At 35.6% G+C, this 17,741-nt stretch overlaps 1 protein-coding gene across 4 annotated transcripts in view; it reads right to left on the bottom strand.

The window, feature by feature from the left end:
* Positions 1-17,741, bottom strand: part of LOC150106656 (vascular endothelial growth factor receptor 1-like) — a 672,835-nt gene that overhangs the window by 442,218 nt on the left and 212,876 nt on the right. For all 4 annotated transcript variants that reach the window (XM_090392613.1, XM_090392614.1, XM_090392616.1 and 1 more), the window contains exon 7: positions 1,534-1,845. In XM_090392613.1, the coding sequence (XP_090248739.1) occupies positions 1,534-1,845 (312 nt within the window). The remainder of the gene's footprint in view (positions 1-1,533; positions 1,846-17,741) is intronic.

The raw sequence follows: 17,741 nt of genomic DNA, 5'->3' as shown, positions 1-17,741 counted from the left end.
TATGAAAAGAATCATTGTGAAGTCTTGATGTGGGAAGTGACTAGTAATATGGAAAAATTGTCAGTTAAAAAGGGAATATATCTGAATTTGCATAGGTCACTGAAATGAAAGTGAATTTGAATTATGGTATCTTACAGTGGCATAAGAAACTGCAGAGGAAGCACTCAGTGCATTGATAAAGTTCAAGGGTATTTAAATAAAGCAATGTCAGGAAGGTAAATTATATGAGTATGAAATGAATAAAAAGCATCATTAAAGCAGCTTTTTATTAAAGCACTAAAAAAACATATCAGGGGAATTGCTAAACTTATGAATGGTACAAAGCACAAGCAAAATGGATGATATGAATGAGAAAGAGGACAAAATCAGATTATGAGAGAAAATTAGCTGAGCAGGTCACAGGAAGTCCCAAAGCATTCTTGCATTGTGGTGAGTAAAATGAAAAATGATTATAGAAGGATGACTTTAATGAAAGCGGATGAAGGTAAGCAACAGAAGCAAAAGAAATAGTTTTGAATTATGGTATCAACTAAGTGGAGATAATGCTGTCATTGATGTGACAAGAACTGATGTAGGAAGAGTAACAGACAAACTGAAACTGTTTAGAATATTATGAAATCTGAATATGAATACAACGATGGGATTGAATGGAATATTGGAGAAATTACTAAATAAAATAAGTGACAAATAAGTATGATTTATCATATGATTATTTTTATAGTGCATTCAAAAATTATATCAAAAATATCAAAAACTGTAAATTACAAATTGTAATTTTGTAATTTACATTTTGTGTATAGTTACTAGGTGTGTGTGTGTGTGTGTGTGTGTGCTCCTTTTTTGGCCAATGTACACATGCCATATGTGTACACTGGCCAAAAAAGTACACATGCCATATGTGTACACTGGCTTAATATCCCATAATGCAAATGTGCAATTTGCATTATGAGATATTAAGGCAACTGATGTGAAGACAATGGCCTCTATATATAAGTCGTCTAGTCATGATGATACTTCATGCACAAACTTTGTTTGCATATACTTGGGTGAAAGATTAAGCAAGTATATAATTTCTTGTCAAGTATAATTTACACAGGTAATTAATCAAAAAAGTTATCAGAACCTGCAGCCCTCTTGATCACTTTATTTAAAGCATCAAATGTATGAAAGAACAAAATTTCATCCTCCGTATGTTTCATTTCACTCACTCTTGCCCATGTTCTTCAATTCTCTTTTCATTCCTTCCATTACTAATACTTCCACCTGTTTTTTCTTACTTTGAGATCACTCACAATATATGTATATTTTGTAACACACAGTCTATAATAACACTTCTCATACACCATAATGATCTCATTCTTTTCATTCCTCCTCATAGTCCATAAATACATACAAATTGAATTGAAATATGTATGAAATGTCTGAGAAATGCCACTCTTAACAATTAATCAAAAGTAATCAAAAATACACCTTTCAGCAATAAATAAAAACCTAATTATTCTTTTAGTTAAAAAAAAAAACAGTAATGTTTACCTTTTACAAGTAGAGTAAATGTTATGTTGTTTATCATATTATCTATTTCACCAAACAGTGTATACACTCCACAGTCAGAGTGATTCAACTGGGAAATATTTAGAATAACCTGAGTTGCACTAACACTAATTTGATAATGACTGTCATTTTTCAACTTTTGTGAATTTTTCTCCCAATGAAAAATTACTTCCTCATTTCTTGGAAATGCATGAAAAGTAAAAACAAATTGTGCACAATCAGTAGCAAGATGAATCACAGGTCTGCTAATATCTATATCAGTTGTAAAGTTGACATATTTCGGTTGAACTTTATCTGTAAAGAGAAACAAAAACAGTTTTAAAACATATTATAAATTACACTGTGCATCAAATTAAAAACTTTTTTATTATTATTATTTTCCTGACCCCCATGGAGTCACAGGATTCATTATGGGAGGTCAACACTATTGAATACAAAGTCAATCATTAGTCCTTAAAATTATCCACAGTCTGCACAATCACCACCCTCTCAGGTAATGCATTCCATGCTCTCTTACCACTCTCCATGCAAAAAAACTTACTTCTTACCCTTTTACTCACCTCCTTTTGCAACTTCCAGGGATGACCTCTTGTCCTTGTTCCTTTCCCTCATTCTGCCATATGAAAAATCTCCTCAGTGTTAATATGATAATAACTTCAACAGTTCAAAATGTCTCAATCATATCTTCCCTTTGCCTTCTATCCACCGAACTCCGCAGTCCACATGCCCTCAGTCTATCCTTATAATCAATGTTGTATAGTCAGGACATCATTTTTGTTATCTGTCTCTGTATCCTCCCCATTACTTCATCCCTTTCAAATTCTGGTGACCAGATCTGAGCACAGAAATCCAAATATGGACTGATTAAAGCTTTATACAATGGGACCAGCACACTTTTATCTCTCATGGTCAATGTTCTCCTGAACATTGCCACAATTCTCTAAAATGTGTTCACATCCTTTGCAATATGTCCCTGGAACTTTAAATCTCTATCCACAATCACCCCAGGATCCCTTGGTTCCTCCACTCCTTCCAGTATGACTCTACCAAGTGAGTATAAAGCACCCCTTCTGTGGATCCAAAATTTTAAAACCTTATATTTAGTTGCATTAAACTGACATCCCCATGTCAGAGCCAACCCTTTCAGCTTATTCAAATCCTCTTGAAGAACCAAAAATATCAGCACTATTACTAATAATCCTCCCAAGCTTCACATCATCTGCAAACAGCTGAACATCTCCCTGTAATCCTGTGACAATATCATTGACAAAATAACTGAACAGTGATGGTCCCAGAATTGAATCCTGTGAAACTCTGCTTATAAACTTCTTACACCCTGATACTATTTCCCCATACACAACCACAAATCCAATCCACTAAACTGGCATATACTGCCATTATTTTGGGATTTTTCCAAGGCATTTGACAAGGTGCCACATGACAAGTGGATTTTTAAGTTGCATCATATGGATTTGGATATCAGTTTAGTGGATTGGATTTGTGATGAACCTTCATCCACTGCTCTTGTTACTCTATTGTAAAAGGGAACCAGATTACCTAAAACAAGAGTGTCCGTTAACAAATCCATGATGGCCTGCAGAAATAATAATACCCTCATCTGCCCAATTCTGTATATGAGTTCTTACCAATTTCTCCAAAATCTTAACAACTACAGAAGAAATACAAACAGGCCTATAGTTTGATATACCTCCATTTTACCACCACCACCCTTATGCAATGGTACTATCTTACTCTCCTTCCACTCTCTAGGAACCTACCCCATTGCAGGACTTTCATTAAACAGCCAAGCTAATGGCATAGTCAGTTCCATAACACATTCCCTTCAAATACATGGAGTTGGAGGGGGTTCACACTTTCCTCCACTTGATGAAAATGATCATTAAGTAATCACCTGTGTTGTGGCTATAAAGACTTTTGTGAGGAAATGATATATGTGGAATTATAAGGCTGGTGATTATGACAAGCTTCGGAGATGGCTTGGAGCTATAAAATGGAATGAGGAATTGAGCAGTAAGGAAATAAGTGCTGCATGGGAACTGACAAAGAAATACATCACGGCATCATGTGTGAATGTATTCTGAAGGCCAAAAGGATGAATAAGGTAGGTGTAAAATGGATGAACGTGGAGCTTAAGCATGAAATCTGGAAAAAGAAAGTACTGTGGAGGAAGTGCAAGATGAATAATGGTAATAATCAGTCACATGAAAAGTATAAAGAACAAGCCAGGAGAGTGACTCATTTAGTAAGGAAAAGATAAGTAGAGTATGAGCAGAAATTGGCAAATCAGGTAAAAAAAACCCTAGGGAGTTTTTTAGATATGTGGCAAGTAGAAGGGAAAATGATCATGTTAAGATGATGTTAATGGATGAAAGTGGTAGGGTAACTGTTAAAGAAAATGTTGTTGAGGTATTCGGTGATCAATTTATATTCATCATGATCGGAGTGGAATCATGAGGAACTTAAGTGTAGAGGATATAGGAGGGGTGGCTTCATTGTGAGTGATTAGGAGATATTTTAGGAAATAAATAATCTTGATGTCAATAAGGCAATAGGATTTGATGACATATCACCACACATCTTAAGGGAATGTTCCAGAGAACTGGCAGCATTGTCATGCCTGTTTAATAAGAGTTTTACAACAGCAATGTTTACAACAATTTTATCTTCGTCCAAGGGAGTGGACGAAGGTAAAATTGTTCCACTTGGTGGTGATAAGGCTGTAGCTTTAAATTAAAGGCCACTCTGATATCTGGAGATGTGGTGAAGGTCCTGAAGAGATTGGTGAGAAGTAGGATACAGAAATGGGTTGATAACAGCAGAATTTTCTGTGGTTATCAGCATGGGTTTGTTAAGGGAAGATCATGTTTCACTAACTTACTTGTGTACTGTAACGAGGTGACAAATACCTTGGAAAGGAGATATGCATATATAGTGGTGTACTTAGATTTTGCAAAGGCTTTTAATAGACTACAACATGACAAGCTCTTAAATAAATTGAAACAGATGGGATTGGATAATAGACTTTTGGCTATCGGATAGGTATCAGAAAGCTGTATATGGAGATGTGGTTTCCCAAAAGAGAAAGTCACTAGCAGTATGCTGCAGGGGTCAGTTTTGTGGCCATTGTTTTTCAATTTGTATGTTAATGATATTGGGATGGGTTTAACTAGTGATATGCAGATGTTTGCAGATGATAAAAAATTGGGGGAGAGCAATGCAGAGTCAAGCAGATATTATGGCATTACAGGAGGACTTGAATAGATTGCATGAATGGACAGGTAAGTGTAACTGTCAGTTTAATGTTGCAAAGTGTAAGGATTTGAGATTTGGCAAGCAATGATGAGATGCAAAGTTTACACTAGGTGGGGAAACTTTAACAGAATTAGAGGAGATGAGAGATCTAGGAGGGATGGCAGACAAGGACCTGAAATTCAGGGGACACATTACACAAGTTGTGAAGACATCACATCAGATAATGGCAATGATTTGGAGGACCCTTACATGCAGAAATAGAGAGGTTATGATTCCATTATATAAGGCCTTGATCAGGTCTCATATGGATTATTGTGCACAGATTTGGTCATTGGATTTTCATGGTGACGAGGATATGTTGGAAAGGGTCCAGAGAAGATTCACAAAGGAAGTCAGTGGTCTTTGGATGTGGAGTATAAGGAGAAATTGAGAGAATGTAAGTTGCAGAGCCTCGTGAATCAGAGGAAGAGTGAGGAGGGATATGATTGAGACATATAAGCTAGTCAGGGGTTGTTATTTGATCTACATGAAAGAGATTTTTCATAGAACGGGAGAGGGGAGTAGAACAAGAGGCCATCGCTGTAAACTGTATAAGGAGGATGTGAACAGAGGAGAGAGGAGTAGGTTCTTTGCATTGAGAGCAGTTGGTGAGTGGGATGCATTGCTTGAGTGTGTTGTGGGTGTAGACACACTGAATCAGTTTAAGGCACTGTTGGATGAGCATTATGTGCAATAGTGTGTACCTCCCACGATGAGTGATTCCGTGGAGGTCATGGAGGTCAAGCTCTCATCACAAGGAGTGATGAGAGTTTGGTCCACCTTTACTATGAGTTGCCTCAGTCCTGAAGATACTTCAGGTGCAATACACTTGGATAAAGGATTAAACTAAATTTATTATAGTCTAACCAAGGTAAAAAATAAACTTCCAACGAAACAGAAGGAAGTTATGTGAAATTATAAGGCAGATGACTATCATAGACTCAGAGCCAGCAATGGATGAAAGAATTTAAAGAAATAGTGGTCGTTAGTGCATGGGAGATATTTAAGAAAAAATTGTTGTCAGCAATGATAGATTGTATAAACTGAGTGAAGAAGACAAAGCAATTTGGAGTCAAATGGATAAACAGATTATGGAAGGCATATAAAGAGAGAGGTGAAGAACAGTTACATAAGAAATATAAGGCTCAGGCTAGGAAAGTGACTAGTGTTGTAAGGAGAGAAAAAAATAGAATATAAGAGAAGATGCACTGTAATCTAAATCCTTGGATTACAGTGCATCTTGACACATACAGAAAAATCCCAAGGAGTTTTTTCTGTATGTGTCAAGTAGGAGGAAAAATGTATAGTGAATGGATAATCTTGCAGGATGGAGATGGGAATCAGGTGACCAAAGCAGATGGCATAGTTAAGTTATTTAATCATCACTTTATTAGAGTGTTCCATCCTGATACTACAGGCTGTATTCCTAGAAGGATAAGGAATCGTGACGTGTTGAAAGTGAACGAAGAGAATGTATTCCAAAAAATAAGTACACTAAATGTCTATAAAGAAGGGGAACTAGATGGAATTTTATTATTATTATTAATGAAATAAAGAGCCAAAAGGCTTCACTTCGGTGATGTAAAAATTATATAAATTAAGGGGATATTTAATCCCACATTATTTCAAAGCCGAATAAAAAACTCTAAGATAGAAATCAAAGAGTTTCATGCCGAACTTTTATAGCAAGCTATAAAAGCTTGGCGAGTCCAAGCATAAGCAAATACCTGGGTAGTACAATACCAGGCAACTCATAGTAAAGGTGGATAAAGCTAAGGATCACTATTCTTATTATTAGCTTTATTTATAGCTTAAGTACTAGCTTTATCCACCTTTACTACGAGTTGACCGGTATCGTACTACCCAGGTATTTGCTTACGCTTGGACTCGCCGAACTTTTATAGCTTGCTATATTCTGAATGAAACTCTTTGATTTCTATCTTAGAGTTTCTTATTCGGCTTTGAAATAATGTGGGATTAAATATCCTCTAATTTAAATAATTTTTACATCGCTGAAGTGAAGCTTTTGGCTCTTTATTTCATTAATTTATTTGTGCACCTCTTTAACAACTTGTACTATAAAGTATTAAAGCTATTATCACTACAATCTTCGTATTTATTGGTCTACCTACTGATGAGACCTCAATAAAGGTTGAAACCAGTCTGGGTAGTGACTTATCTCCCTTAATGTAAAACAACATAACATCTCCTAGGGCAGGGGTGTTCAACCCATCGATCGCGATCAACCGGTTAAACGTGGAGCAATTTTTGGTCGATCTCTTGTGTATTCCTGCTTACTTACAAATTTAATTAAAACTGAAAATATAATATTTTATTTATAATTATTTTGTATTATTTTTAATTCACTTTAAGTGTATTGCTATTGTTTATTTATTTTTCATTAAAATTGTCAAATCAGTAATTTTCTTATAAGTCCGGGTACATGAATTAATTTGGATCAGTGGAAGTCAAACAGCGAGCTGAGTGAATACGATTATAAGAAGTGTAAAAACTCGATTGTAGCTTAAATATTATTATTATTATTTCGGTCAACTCCAAGGAGTTGACAGACTCATCGAGGGAGGCCCTAACATCATGTCAAGAACAACTATTTGACATTCACACAGTATCTATGATACCTCGCCTTGAACTCATTCACGGTCATAGCACCCACAACAGACTCTGGCAGCTTATTCCACTCATTCACCACTCTCCAAGTAAAAAACCTAGCTCTAACACCCCTGCTAACCACATTCTTGCCCAGCTTCCATGTATGGCCCCTAGTCCTCCCACCACCAGTCCTATTCTCAAAAATATCTTCTGGATTAATCTTATAGAAACCCTTCAGTAATTTGAATGTCTCAATCATATCACCCCTTTTCTGCCTATCAACCAATTTTTGCAACCCACAAATCTTCAACCTGTTCTCATAAGGTTCATTCCACAGACCTGCTATCATCTTGGTCACTCGTCTCTGAATCCTCTCCACCTCCTCCCCATCAAGAAGAAACCCTGGCACCCATATCTGGGCACAGTAGTCTAGATGGGGTCTTATCAAGGCTCGATACAGAGGAACAACAACTTGTTTGTCTCTGCCTGTTAAAGTATTTTTCAGCAACCAAGTGATTTTGATGAGTTGATTTAGACACTTTTGCAATGTGCCCCCTAAACTTCAACTCCCCAACTTCAAATCCACCAACACTCCCAAATCCCTGGCCTCATCATTCTCCTGGAGTACAGCTCCACCAATGTGATATACCGCTGCTAATCTTTTCACTCCAAAATGCATAACCTTACACTTTGCCACATTAAGTTAACATCCATTCCAAAGCACATTACATCGATTTTTTACTTAGGTTAAGTCCCATGTGAATATTGTAAAAAATAAACTTTGTTTGTCTCAGTATAGTTTGTATTAGATGTTTTTGTAAATAACTCTTTTTAAGCTAACTGTATATACTGCTTTAATAAGAATATGTTAGTGTTAAAAACAAAGGCAATGTTTTTGTCGCCGAAGCTGTACATGGCGGTATTAGAAAGATTGTTATTGAAACTTGTATGTATGAGAAAGGCTTGCAGGCTATAAGTGTAAATATCTCTGAAGTCAGTCAGAAAGAGTTCAAACAACTTTCCGATGGCTGGCAACTTACAATCAAAAGGAAGCATAGGAGAACAAAAGGCGTGCCGAACTTGAAACTTAAGATGAAAGACTCATACCGATTCTTTGGGGGCTGCCAAACTTCATGCAAGGTCTCAGAGGAGGCCTAATAAAAAGGGACTGAAGCAAGCAGAAGAGGTCCCGGTTCCAGAATTGCTATCACAGAGGAGGCTGCCCGGTCCAGAGTCACAGTCAGAGAGACTGCCCAGATCCATGTTGCTTGAGAGAGGAGTTTTCCACTTACAGAAAGGAGCTTCTCGGTTCGAGATGTCGCTAGAGAGAGAGACTACTACTGGGCCACAGACAAGGTTTCAAATTGCTGAAAGGAAGAGTTCCAATAGCTGGAGAAAAATTTCCTGGCCAGGTTAATATCAGACATTCACCAGTGTGTCGCGTTTTCATTACAATTTGATGAATCAAACGACTTCACTGATATTGCTCAGTTAATGGTATTTATTTGCATGGCATTTCAAGATTATTCAAATAAAGAAGAACTTTTGAAAATTATACCATTATTGGGAAGCACTAGGGGAGAAGACATTTTTTCGGCATTTGATGAATTTGTGAAACAACAAACTTCCACTTTTTAAACTTGTGTCTATTACTACTGATGGTGCTCCTGCAATGATAGGTAATAAATCAGGCTTCGTTTCATTATGTAAAAATGATGATAAATATCTAGATTTTTTAACATACCACTGTATTATTCACCAACAAGTACTGTGCAGTAAAAGATTAAACGCAAAAGAGGGTTTGGATATTACATTTAAAATTGTAAATTCTGTTCAAGGAAAAGCCCTGCAACAGCGGTGATTTAAATTACAGGCAGATGATGATTAGGGAACTTCTGTTATACAATAATGTTTGCTGGCTCAGCAGAAGTCAATTTTTAAAAAGATTTTTGTATTAATTAACGATATAAACATTTTTCTTGATGAAAAAGGAGATATTTATCCACAATTGAGTGATAAAAGATGGTTGTTACACTTATCATTTTTAGTAGATTTCTGTATGAAATTAAGCAATTTAAACTTAGAGTTACAAGGTAGAGATAAAAATTTAATTGACATATTAAGTTCAATGAAAACTTTCCAACAATACTTACTTTTATTAAAGAAAAATATAAATGACCATGAATTTAGACATCTCCCATATAAAATATTTTGAACAAAATCAAGAAATGCTTCGCTATGATTTAAAAGAATTTATTCGTGAAATAGAATTAGTTGAGGAAGAAATAAATTCAAGATTTAAGATTTTAGTAAAACTGCAATGATTGTATCTTTTATCAATAATCCATTTCAAGAAAACTTGAACATCACAGAAATTTCAAATAAAATTAGTGGGCTGTTTGATATAAACCAAGCTGAAGTAGAACTTGAGATAATAAACATTCAGAATAGTTTACATTTAAAATCAATAAACAATGAATTCATCTGGCAGTATGCACATGAAAAATTCCCAATATTAACTGATATTGCAGAAAAATTTGGTAGTGTTTCGGATCGACATACTTGTCAGAATCCGCTTTTTCAAACATGACCGTCATAAAAAATCAATTAAGAAACCAAATTACAAATGATCATTTGGATGATTGTCTGGGATTGGCCACTTCTTCATATTGACTTGAGTATGATAAAATATCGTGAGGTCCAAACAATGCCAAATTTCACATTAACTTTTTTTTTTTTTTTAATCAACCAGCATTTCCTGTAACTTTTGAGTTTGTAATCAATCTGTTGTTTTTTTCCTAACTTTGGTTTTCCAAAATAGAGAAATAAATATTTTATTCCAATATATTTGTTGTTGTTTTTTTGTTGTATTAAAATATTTGTTGTATTAAAATAATTAAAAGTGATAAATAAATTTTTAAATACACAAATAAAGTTTTTAGTTGTGTATTTTTTTTAGTTGTTTATTTGTGCATAATCAGATATCAGATTGGAAAAACGTGATCTATATAATAATAATTATTGATTATATAAGAGAGTAGATCACCGAATAACTTTTAATAGAAAAGTAGCTCGCGTAGTAAAAAGGGTTGAACGCCACTGTCCTAGGGGATGAGTTTTACATTAAGTTTAATACTAAGAATAGTGATCCTAGCTTTATCCACCTTTACTACGAGTTGCCCGGTATTGTACTACCCAGGTATTTGCTTATGCTTGGACTCACCAAACGTTTATAGCTTGCTATATTCGGCATGAAACTCTTTCATTTCTATCTTAGAGTTTCTTATTAAGCTTTGAAATAATGTGGGATTAAATATCCCCTTAATTTCAATAATTATCATTAATAATAATTTGCATTTTTCCTAAATAAATCGGACTTTTGAGTGGGAAACAACTAAGGCATTAAAAGTGCAGTTTAAGTAATTAAAGAACCACGACTGTTTATATAAACTTTGTTGAAGGACTTTATGCTAGTAAGAGAGAGAGAGAGATCCACTGGATGTTTTATTGAGTCTTATGCTGAATATTGATATATTGGATGGTGCAGTCTAACAAATAAATTTTTCAGTGTTCATAGGCATACAACTAGTAAATACGGAAGTGGATAAACATAATATGCAGTAGAGTAAGTGAAAAAGGTTACGAGAGGTAAAGCGTGCACTGCTAATTAGTAATAAAGAAAAAAAAGAAGATATTAAAATAATAAAGCAGACAGCTTTCGTTACAGTATCATAGTGTAACCTATTTCCTATATCAAATTCCACTGTCAGGTTATCATAAAATATGAATAGATTACTAAGATGGGACTGACATTTTACAAAGCCAAGCTCCCCCCCCCCCCCCACATAGAGTATCATATCCCTATCCACCTGCTGCTGGATTTTATGTTTATCCAAATTTTTTGAATACTTTAACAACCACTCCTGATATATTAACTGGTCTGTGGTTGGAGACATCTTTATATAATGGGACTATCTCACCCTCTTTCCACTCCCATGGAACCTTACCAGAGCTAAGACTTAAGTTGAACAACTGCATCAGAGGCAATGCCAATTCTCTTGCACATTCACATAGTATATGGGCTGATGTACCATCCAGTCCAACATGTATTCATGTTGATATTTGTCAATATGATGAAACATCTCCTGTTTATCTACCTCAATTTTGACGTGCATCTCTGTCACATCAGCTACTGCAAACCTTGATGATACATCTTTGCAAATGATCACTCAAAAAGTCAACTATTTCTTTTGCCTCTGTCACCTTCCTATCATCAGCACTGATTAAAGTCATCCTATCATAGTCATTTTCCTCTTACTTGCTATATAACAAAGAAACTCTTTTGGATTTACTTTGGCCTGTTTAGCTAATTTTCTTTCATAATATGATTTGGTATTTGTTCCTTTCTTACCATACTAGTCATCCTTCTTACATGCACTTTGTACTACTCATGAGTATGATGATCACCTTTTTCTTCATATTTCCTGCACAGTTTTTTTTTCCAGATCTTGCTTTATATCTCTACTCATCCACTTAATCCCCATATAGTTTATTACTGACTATGGGCATGTAGTCTGGCACTACTGACATTCTTCCCTTGTAGCTTCTCAAGCCATGGCATCTCTAAAATGCCTTCTAAGTCTGCCATAATTACCACCATTATAGTTCAACATAAATCTTTTCTTAACAGACTTTCCAGAACAAGACTGCAAGGTCACTCTCCAGAGTTGGAGGCAGAGTGTCTACCTTGGCTTCATCTTCATTAAGCTTCAAGTATGTCTTCCTGTATCAAAGACCTACTAGTTTATGTTTTTGCAGGAGGCCTTGATAATTTAGTGTCATTGATATTTTGGGATACATAACTATTCCATTGTAGGAATGCTTTTATCATGTATTTTTGGTAAATCAATTTGGCTTCCAGTCCTGTAAGGTATTGTGTGTCTTGGATTTTTCCTTTTTTTAGGGAAGTTTGGATGGCATGTGTCCACCTCTTCTTTCTCTGGAGAAATATCCAAAACATCATCAAATTCAGCTCTGTACAGGATACTGGGTATTTAAATAGTTTTGGAATCCTCTGCAGGTAGAGAGGTACCCATTTTATCTATTAGTATGTCTGGATGCATATCCTTGATTCTTTGAGGTTGTTCCATTATAAGCCATATTCCATTATAAAGGAATATGGCTTATACAGGTGATAAGCCATATTCCTTTCTTTTTTTTTTTTCTTCTATTCATTCTAATCAGATTCTGAGTAAATTATACCATTCAGTGAGTATGTAATAGAAAGAAGGTAGAACAATCATTCATGTTAATCTTCACTTAGATAATTTTTTTTACTATTACCTTCTCCGTGTAAGATTTTCCACTACTTGTGGTATACTCCTCTTCCTCCTCAATGATATAGTATGTTCTTCACTGTCTCTTGGTCTTTTGAATCTCTTTCTCCTCCTTTCAGTTTTGGCCTGCTCAGGAATATGTCGTGTTCTCCATCACAGTTAATGCATTCGGGTGTTTTACATTTGCAATCTTTATTTTCATGCTCTTTACTGTCACATGGAACAGAGGTGGCAAAGCGATGAAAAGCGGCATGTACATACCTCTATTACTGACACCTGAAGCAGTGCAAACATGGATATAGAATCTGATAGGATAATTGAGAAACCATGCTTCACTTATGTTGGAATGTTATATGTAAGAATGATATTCCTAGTCAGTTACTAAGGATGTCTAGGTATGAGAATTGTTTATATTGCTGTCACTCCCTCATCACCTAATTCTAAGTAAATCCCCTTATCAGCAACCTTGAGGAGGTCCACTCTGATATCACTCTCCTCAAAAAGGTCAAAGTTTTGTAGGTGATTACGATAATTAGTATTCCTCCCAAATGATGTTGTACAAAGGTGTTTCTAGCAAGATGTTTCAACTAAAATGTCTCCAGAATGGAGATTTTTAACAGATTTTGGGGATCCTGTAAATTCTTTTAAAAGCTTCTGGATAAAGAAGGGTGACATTTTCCTAATAGGACATTTATCTGTTAAATGACTATTAGGAGGTACATTAATATTTATCTAACTGGATTTCTGTTGTTTGTTTTTGCTATCAGTTGATGTGGCAATAGTTTCTGAACTTGGCTAAGGCTTGTTGAGGCCCTATTGATGAGCTGGGGAATGAAAAACTCATACTCAAGAAAAGGGAGAATTCAGTGCCAGAGCTTCTCAACACTCAGAATTAAAATGCCAAGGCTACTGCAGATGTCAAACTGGCACCACATCAAGCTTTAAAGGCTGCTCCATGGGAAAGGAGACTTACAGCAACACTGTTAACCTTGCAGGTAAGCCAACTAGCTGTTGATCCTAGCCATGTCATTCTGGACTGTCTGTCTTCTTGAAGCACTGACCAAAGCAATATGTGATCACCAAGATCTCACTTTCTAGATGTCCACAAGTTGCATTACAAAGCAAACAGAGTGGCAGGATATTAGATCCCAGTGATGGCAATCTGTAAGATAGGAAACTAAAAAAGACTCAAAAGAAGTAGAGTTATGTTAAGAAACATGCGAAGAAAATAATAGAAACAGAGGAAAAATGAAGAGAGGCATTAATGGGAGGTCCCCCTGCCATAAACAGGTGTCAGAGGTGTAGACAGAATAAAAACAAAAGAGGAAGAGGAGAAGCAAGTTCGGTGTGTTTGCAGTTGTACAGTAAAGGGATGACAGACAGTTGCAACAGAAAGTGGAGGAATGATGGTAGCCAGTTCACCAGAACATTAATATTGAAGTAAGAGGGTTGTTTGATAAGCCTGTGCAAAAATGAAGAAACATAATTTTTTTGGGACAAACATTTTTTATTTTTCAACATAGTTTCCTTTGAGGTCTATACACTTAGTCCAATGATGCTCAAGTTTTTTGATCCCATCCATATAATGTGATTTGTCCAACTCTTCAAAATAGGCAGTTGTTTCGGCAATCACCTCATTGTTTGATGAAAATCTCTTTCCTGCCAGCCATTTTTTCATGTTTGGAAACAGATAGTAGTCTGAGAGAGCCAAATCTAGAGCCAAAAATTCCTCTGGATTCTGCTGAAACAGCTTCAAGCTGTCCTTACAACAGTTCACATGATGCTTTTGATCCAGTGTGAGCAAATGCGGCACTCATCTTGCGGATAGTTTTCTCATATGTAAGTATTCATGTAGAATATTAAGTACATGGTCGTTTGAGATGCCCACAGACTTAGCAATTTCACACACACCTTCACTCTTCTATCATCCATCACCACATCGTGGATTTTTTCAATAATTTCTGGAGTAGTGACCTCAACAGGGCATCCAGAACGTTCAGTGTCACTTGTGCTCATATGGCCACTTTGAAAGTTACTAAACTACTTATAAACCATTTTAATCAAAGGTGCAGACTCACCATAATGTTTATCAAGCTAAGCTTTGGTTTCCTGAGCCATTTTGCCTTTCAAAAAGTAATGTTTAATCACTACACAAAATTCTTTCTCATCCATTTTTCACAAATCACGGTACTTGATTGATTTAAATGAATGCCAAACACGGAGTAATAGATCTATCTGACTGAAACTTAGTGTGTAATCCTCCAACAGTTGCCAGCAACTAAAAATAATCTAAACATGTACTGGTGGCACCATCTCTTAGACTCTTCACAGACTTATCGAACAGCCCTCATACCTGTAGAATAGACTGCTGAAACACTGCATCTGTGAGATAGGACTGAAGTGAATCTGCAAGATAGGAATCATTTATGAGACAAATTGCTCTCCCCTGTACAATTTCAATTTTAAATGCACCACTCCAAACATGTGAGCAGTATTCTAAGAATGGATGAATTTGGGATCTGTATATAGTTAAGAGTTGACCATCATAAAGCTTAATGGTATAACTAACACCAAGAGGAACAAAATACATTTATTAAATTCACTAATATTTCACTGGTTTTCTACCCAGCATCATTGAAACATAATGAAACTGTGCTCTGATGATGTGCTCTCATCCCTTTATTGTACAAATACAAACACACAAAACCTGCTTCTCCTCTTCCTCTTTTATTCCGTCCATCTCTGTCCTTTGGAACAGCCTTCCTCATCTGTGAGATTGAAGTTGAAGTGAATCTGTAAGAGAAAATATTAGTGAATTTAATGAATGCATTTTTTCTTGGTGTTAGTTATACCATTAAGCTTTATTATGGGTAATGAAAACTACCTTAGCTTTTCTATACAAAGTTAGGATTGGTTGCATGGAAAATAGCATCTTAAATGATAGAGAATGTCAATTTTTTTGGATGCTGAGGAAGCTACTGATGTAATGTGTTTATACCAGGAGAGAATGGAGGTAAACATTAGTCCAAGCAGAGATATCTGATGAAATGGATTAGTGTCAGAGAGCCTAGTCAAAGAGTGGGGGATTGGCTGTCTAAGCAATACCAATAAATTGTGTATGGGAAGTAGAGTCCCAGAAGAAGAGTCCCATGTCTTATGTTCTGTTCTTGTTTCATAATGACATATTATATGATTTTACATGAAATATCATCATTAAATGCTATTTCATGTGAACATCAGTTGCTATCAGCAAACAGCTCAGGAAAAAGTTCAGTTATTTGCTGATGTTGCAAAGTTAAGAAAAGTTATAAGGTTATGCTGATATTAACTCTTTTCAGGAAGATTTAAATAGACTATTAGGTTGGATAAATGAGAAGGGGGGGGGTGCAGTTTAAACATTAAGAAGTGCAGTACTCTGGAATACTGAGCACTACATCCTAAATCACAAACCTCATCACCAACTACCAGGTTTGAGATTTAAAAGTTATCAATAAGTAGCACGAAGTTCAGAAGATACATCAATGTAGATCAAGTGAACCTCTTAGTATGCAGACAGGAAAAGTAAAAGCATTGATTGTTTTGGCAGACATGAATGATTCAAAAGGTGAGAAATATGCACTGATGAAATATGCTGTCTTACTGTTCAATTTCACTGGAAGAAGTGAAATTGAACAGTAAGAGAGTTAAGATAGATAGATAGTCTGATGATAGATAGATAGATTTATTCCCTTGGGACAAATGACTGTGAATACAGAAAACAGAACGATCATGGAATGATGTATTTTCCTTGGTTTTGAATCTAAATGAGTTGATAATTACATCATTCTAAGGTAATTTATGGTTCAAAGGTATGCATGTTCAAAGGAGTACAATGCACTGAAATACACATATATGAGTGCCAAAAATTATGTATCAGTGCGATTTGGTTAACAGAAGATGATTTAAATTGTTCGTATTGGTCTAATGTATTAAAACTGAAAACTTTATTAATAAGAGACCATACGATTTAATGAATAAAATACAAATTGCCTACCAGTTTCACTAGCTACTGTCTAGCATTATCAAGGCTATACTGGTGTAAATACAAATGCACCAAGTTACATGAATAAAGAAGCGTTAGACCTATTAGGCCATTACATTTGATAATTCTCATTTGGACGTGCACATGCTTTAGTCAGAATCTGATAGAAATAGAAGTCTTTATCATCTAGAGGCCACAGCCAATGCTATCAGATTTAACAGTACGATTATTCTTGCTTCGGCAAAACCACCAGTACCTAACGCTATACCACAAGATAAAAAGGCAATTCACAATTTACGGAACAACAAAGATATTATAATCACAAAAGCGAATAAAGGCAATTCAACAGTCATTCTAAACTCGAAAGATTGCTTCAATAAGATCAACTTGTTACTATCGGACAGTACCACTTACCAAGTCATAGATAAGAATCCCATCATGAGTAATCATCTTGAGACAAACACTCTTATCCAAAACATGACCAGCTGGTCGGAAGAACTAAAAAGATAACTCAAATCCTTACACCCCATTGCTCCATGCCTTTATGGCATGCCAAAGATTAACAAAACAAACATACCACTTCATCCAATTGTGGATGAAAGATCTTCACCTACCTACCTACTAGCAAAACATCTTGCAAATTTAATAAAAGGCCATATCAGACAAACAGAGACCTGTATTAAAAATTCTCAACAATTTGTTGAAAAAATTAAGACAGTCACAATTTCACAAACTGACATTATGACAAGTCTAGATGTTGTGTACCTATTCACCAACGTTCTGGTTGATGAGGTGGTCAACATTGTAAAGGATCTCTTCCCTCAGGACATCACCCATTTGTTCCATCATTGCCTGAAATCAAATTTCTTCATAGTAAATAACATTGTATACAAACAATCAGAAGGTCTAGC

This window comes from Typopeltis vanoorti, chromosome 5 (genome assembly GCF_054136105.1).
Source record: "Typopeltis vanoorti isolate ZY-2024b chromosome 5, IOZ_Tvanoo_1.0, whole genome shotgun sequence".
Taxonomy (NCBI): Eukaryota; Metazoa; Arthropoda; class Arachnida; order Uropygi; family Thelyphonidae; genus Typopeltis; species Typopeltis vanoorti.
Note: the sequence above shows the minus strand (reverse complement) of the source record. Positions and strands in the feature narration are given on the sequence as shown.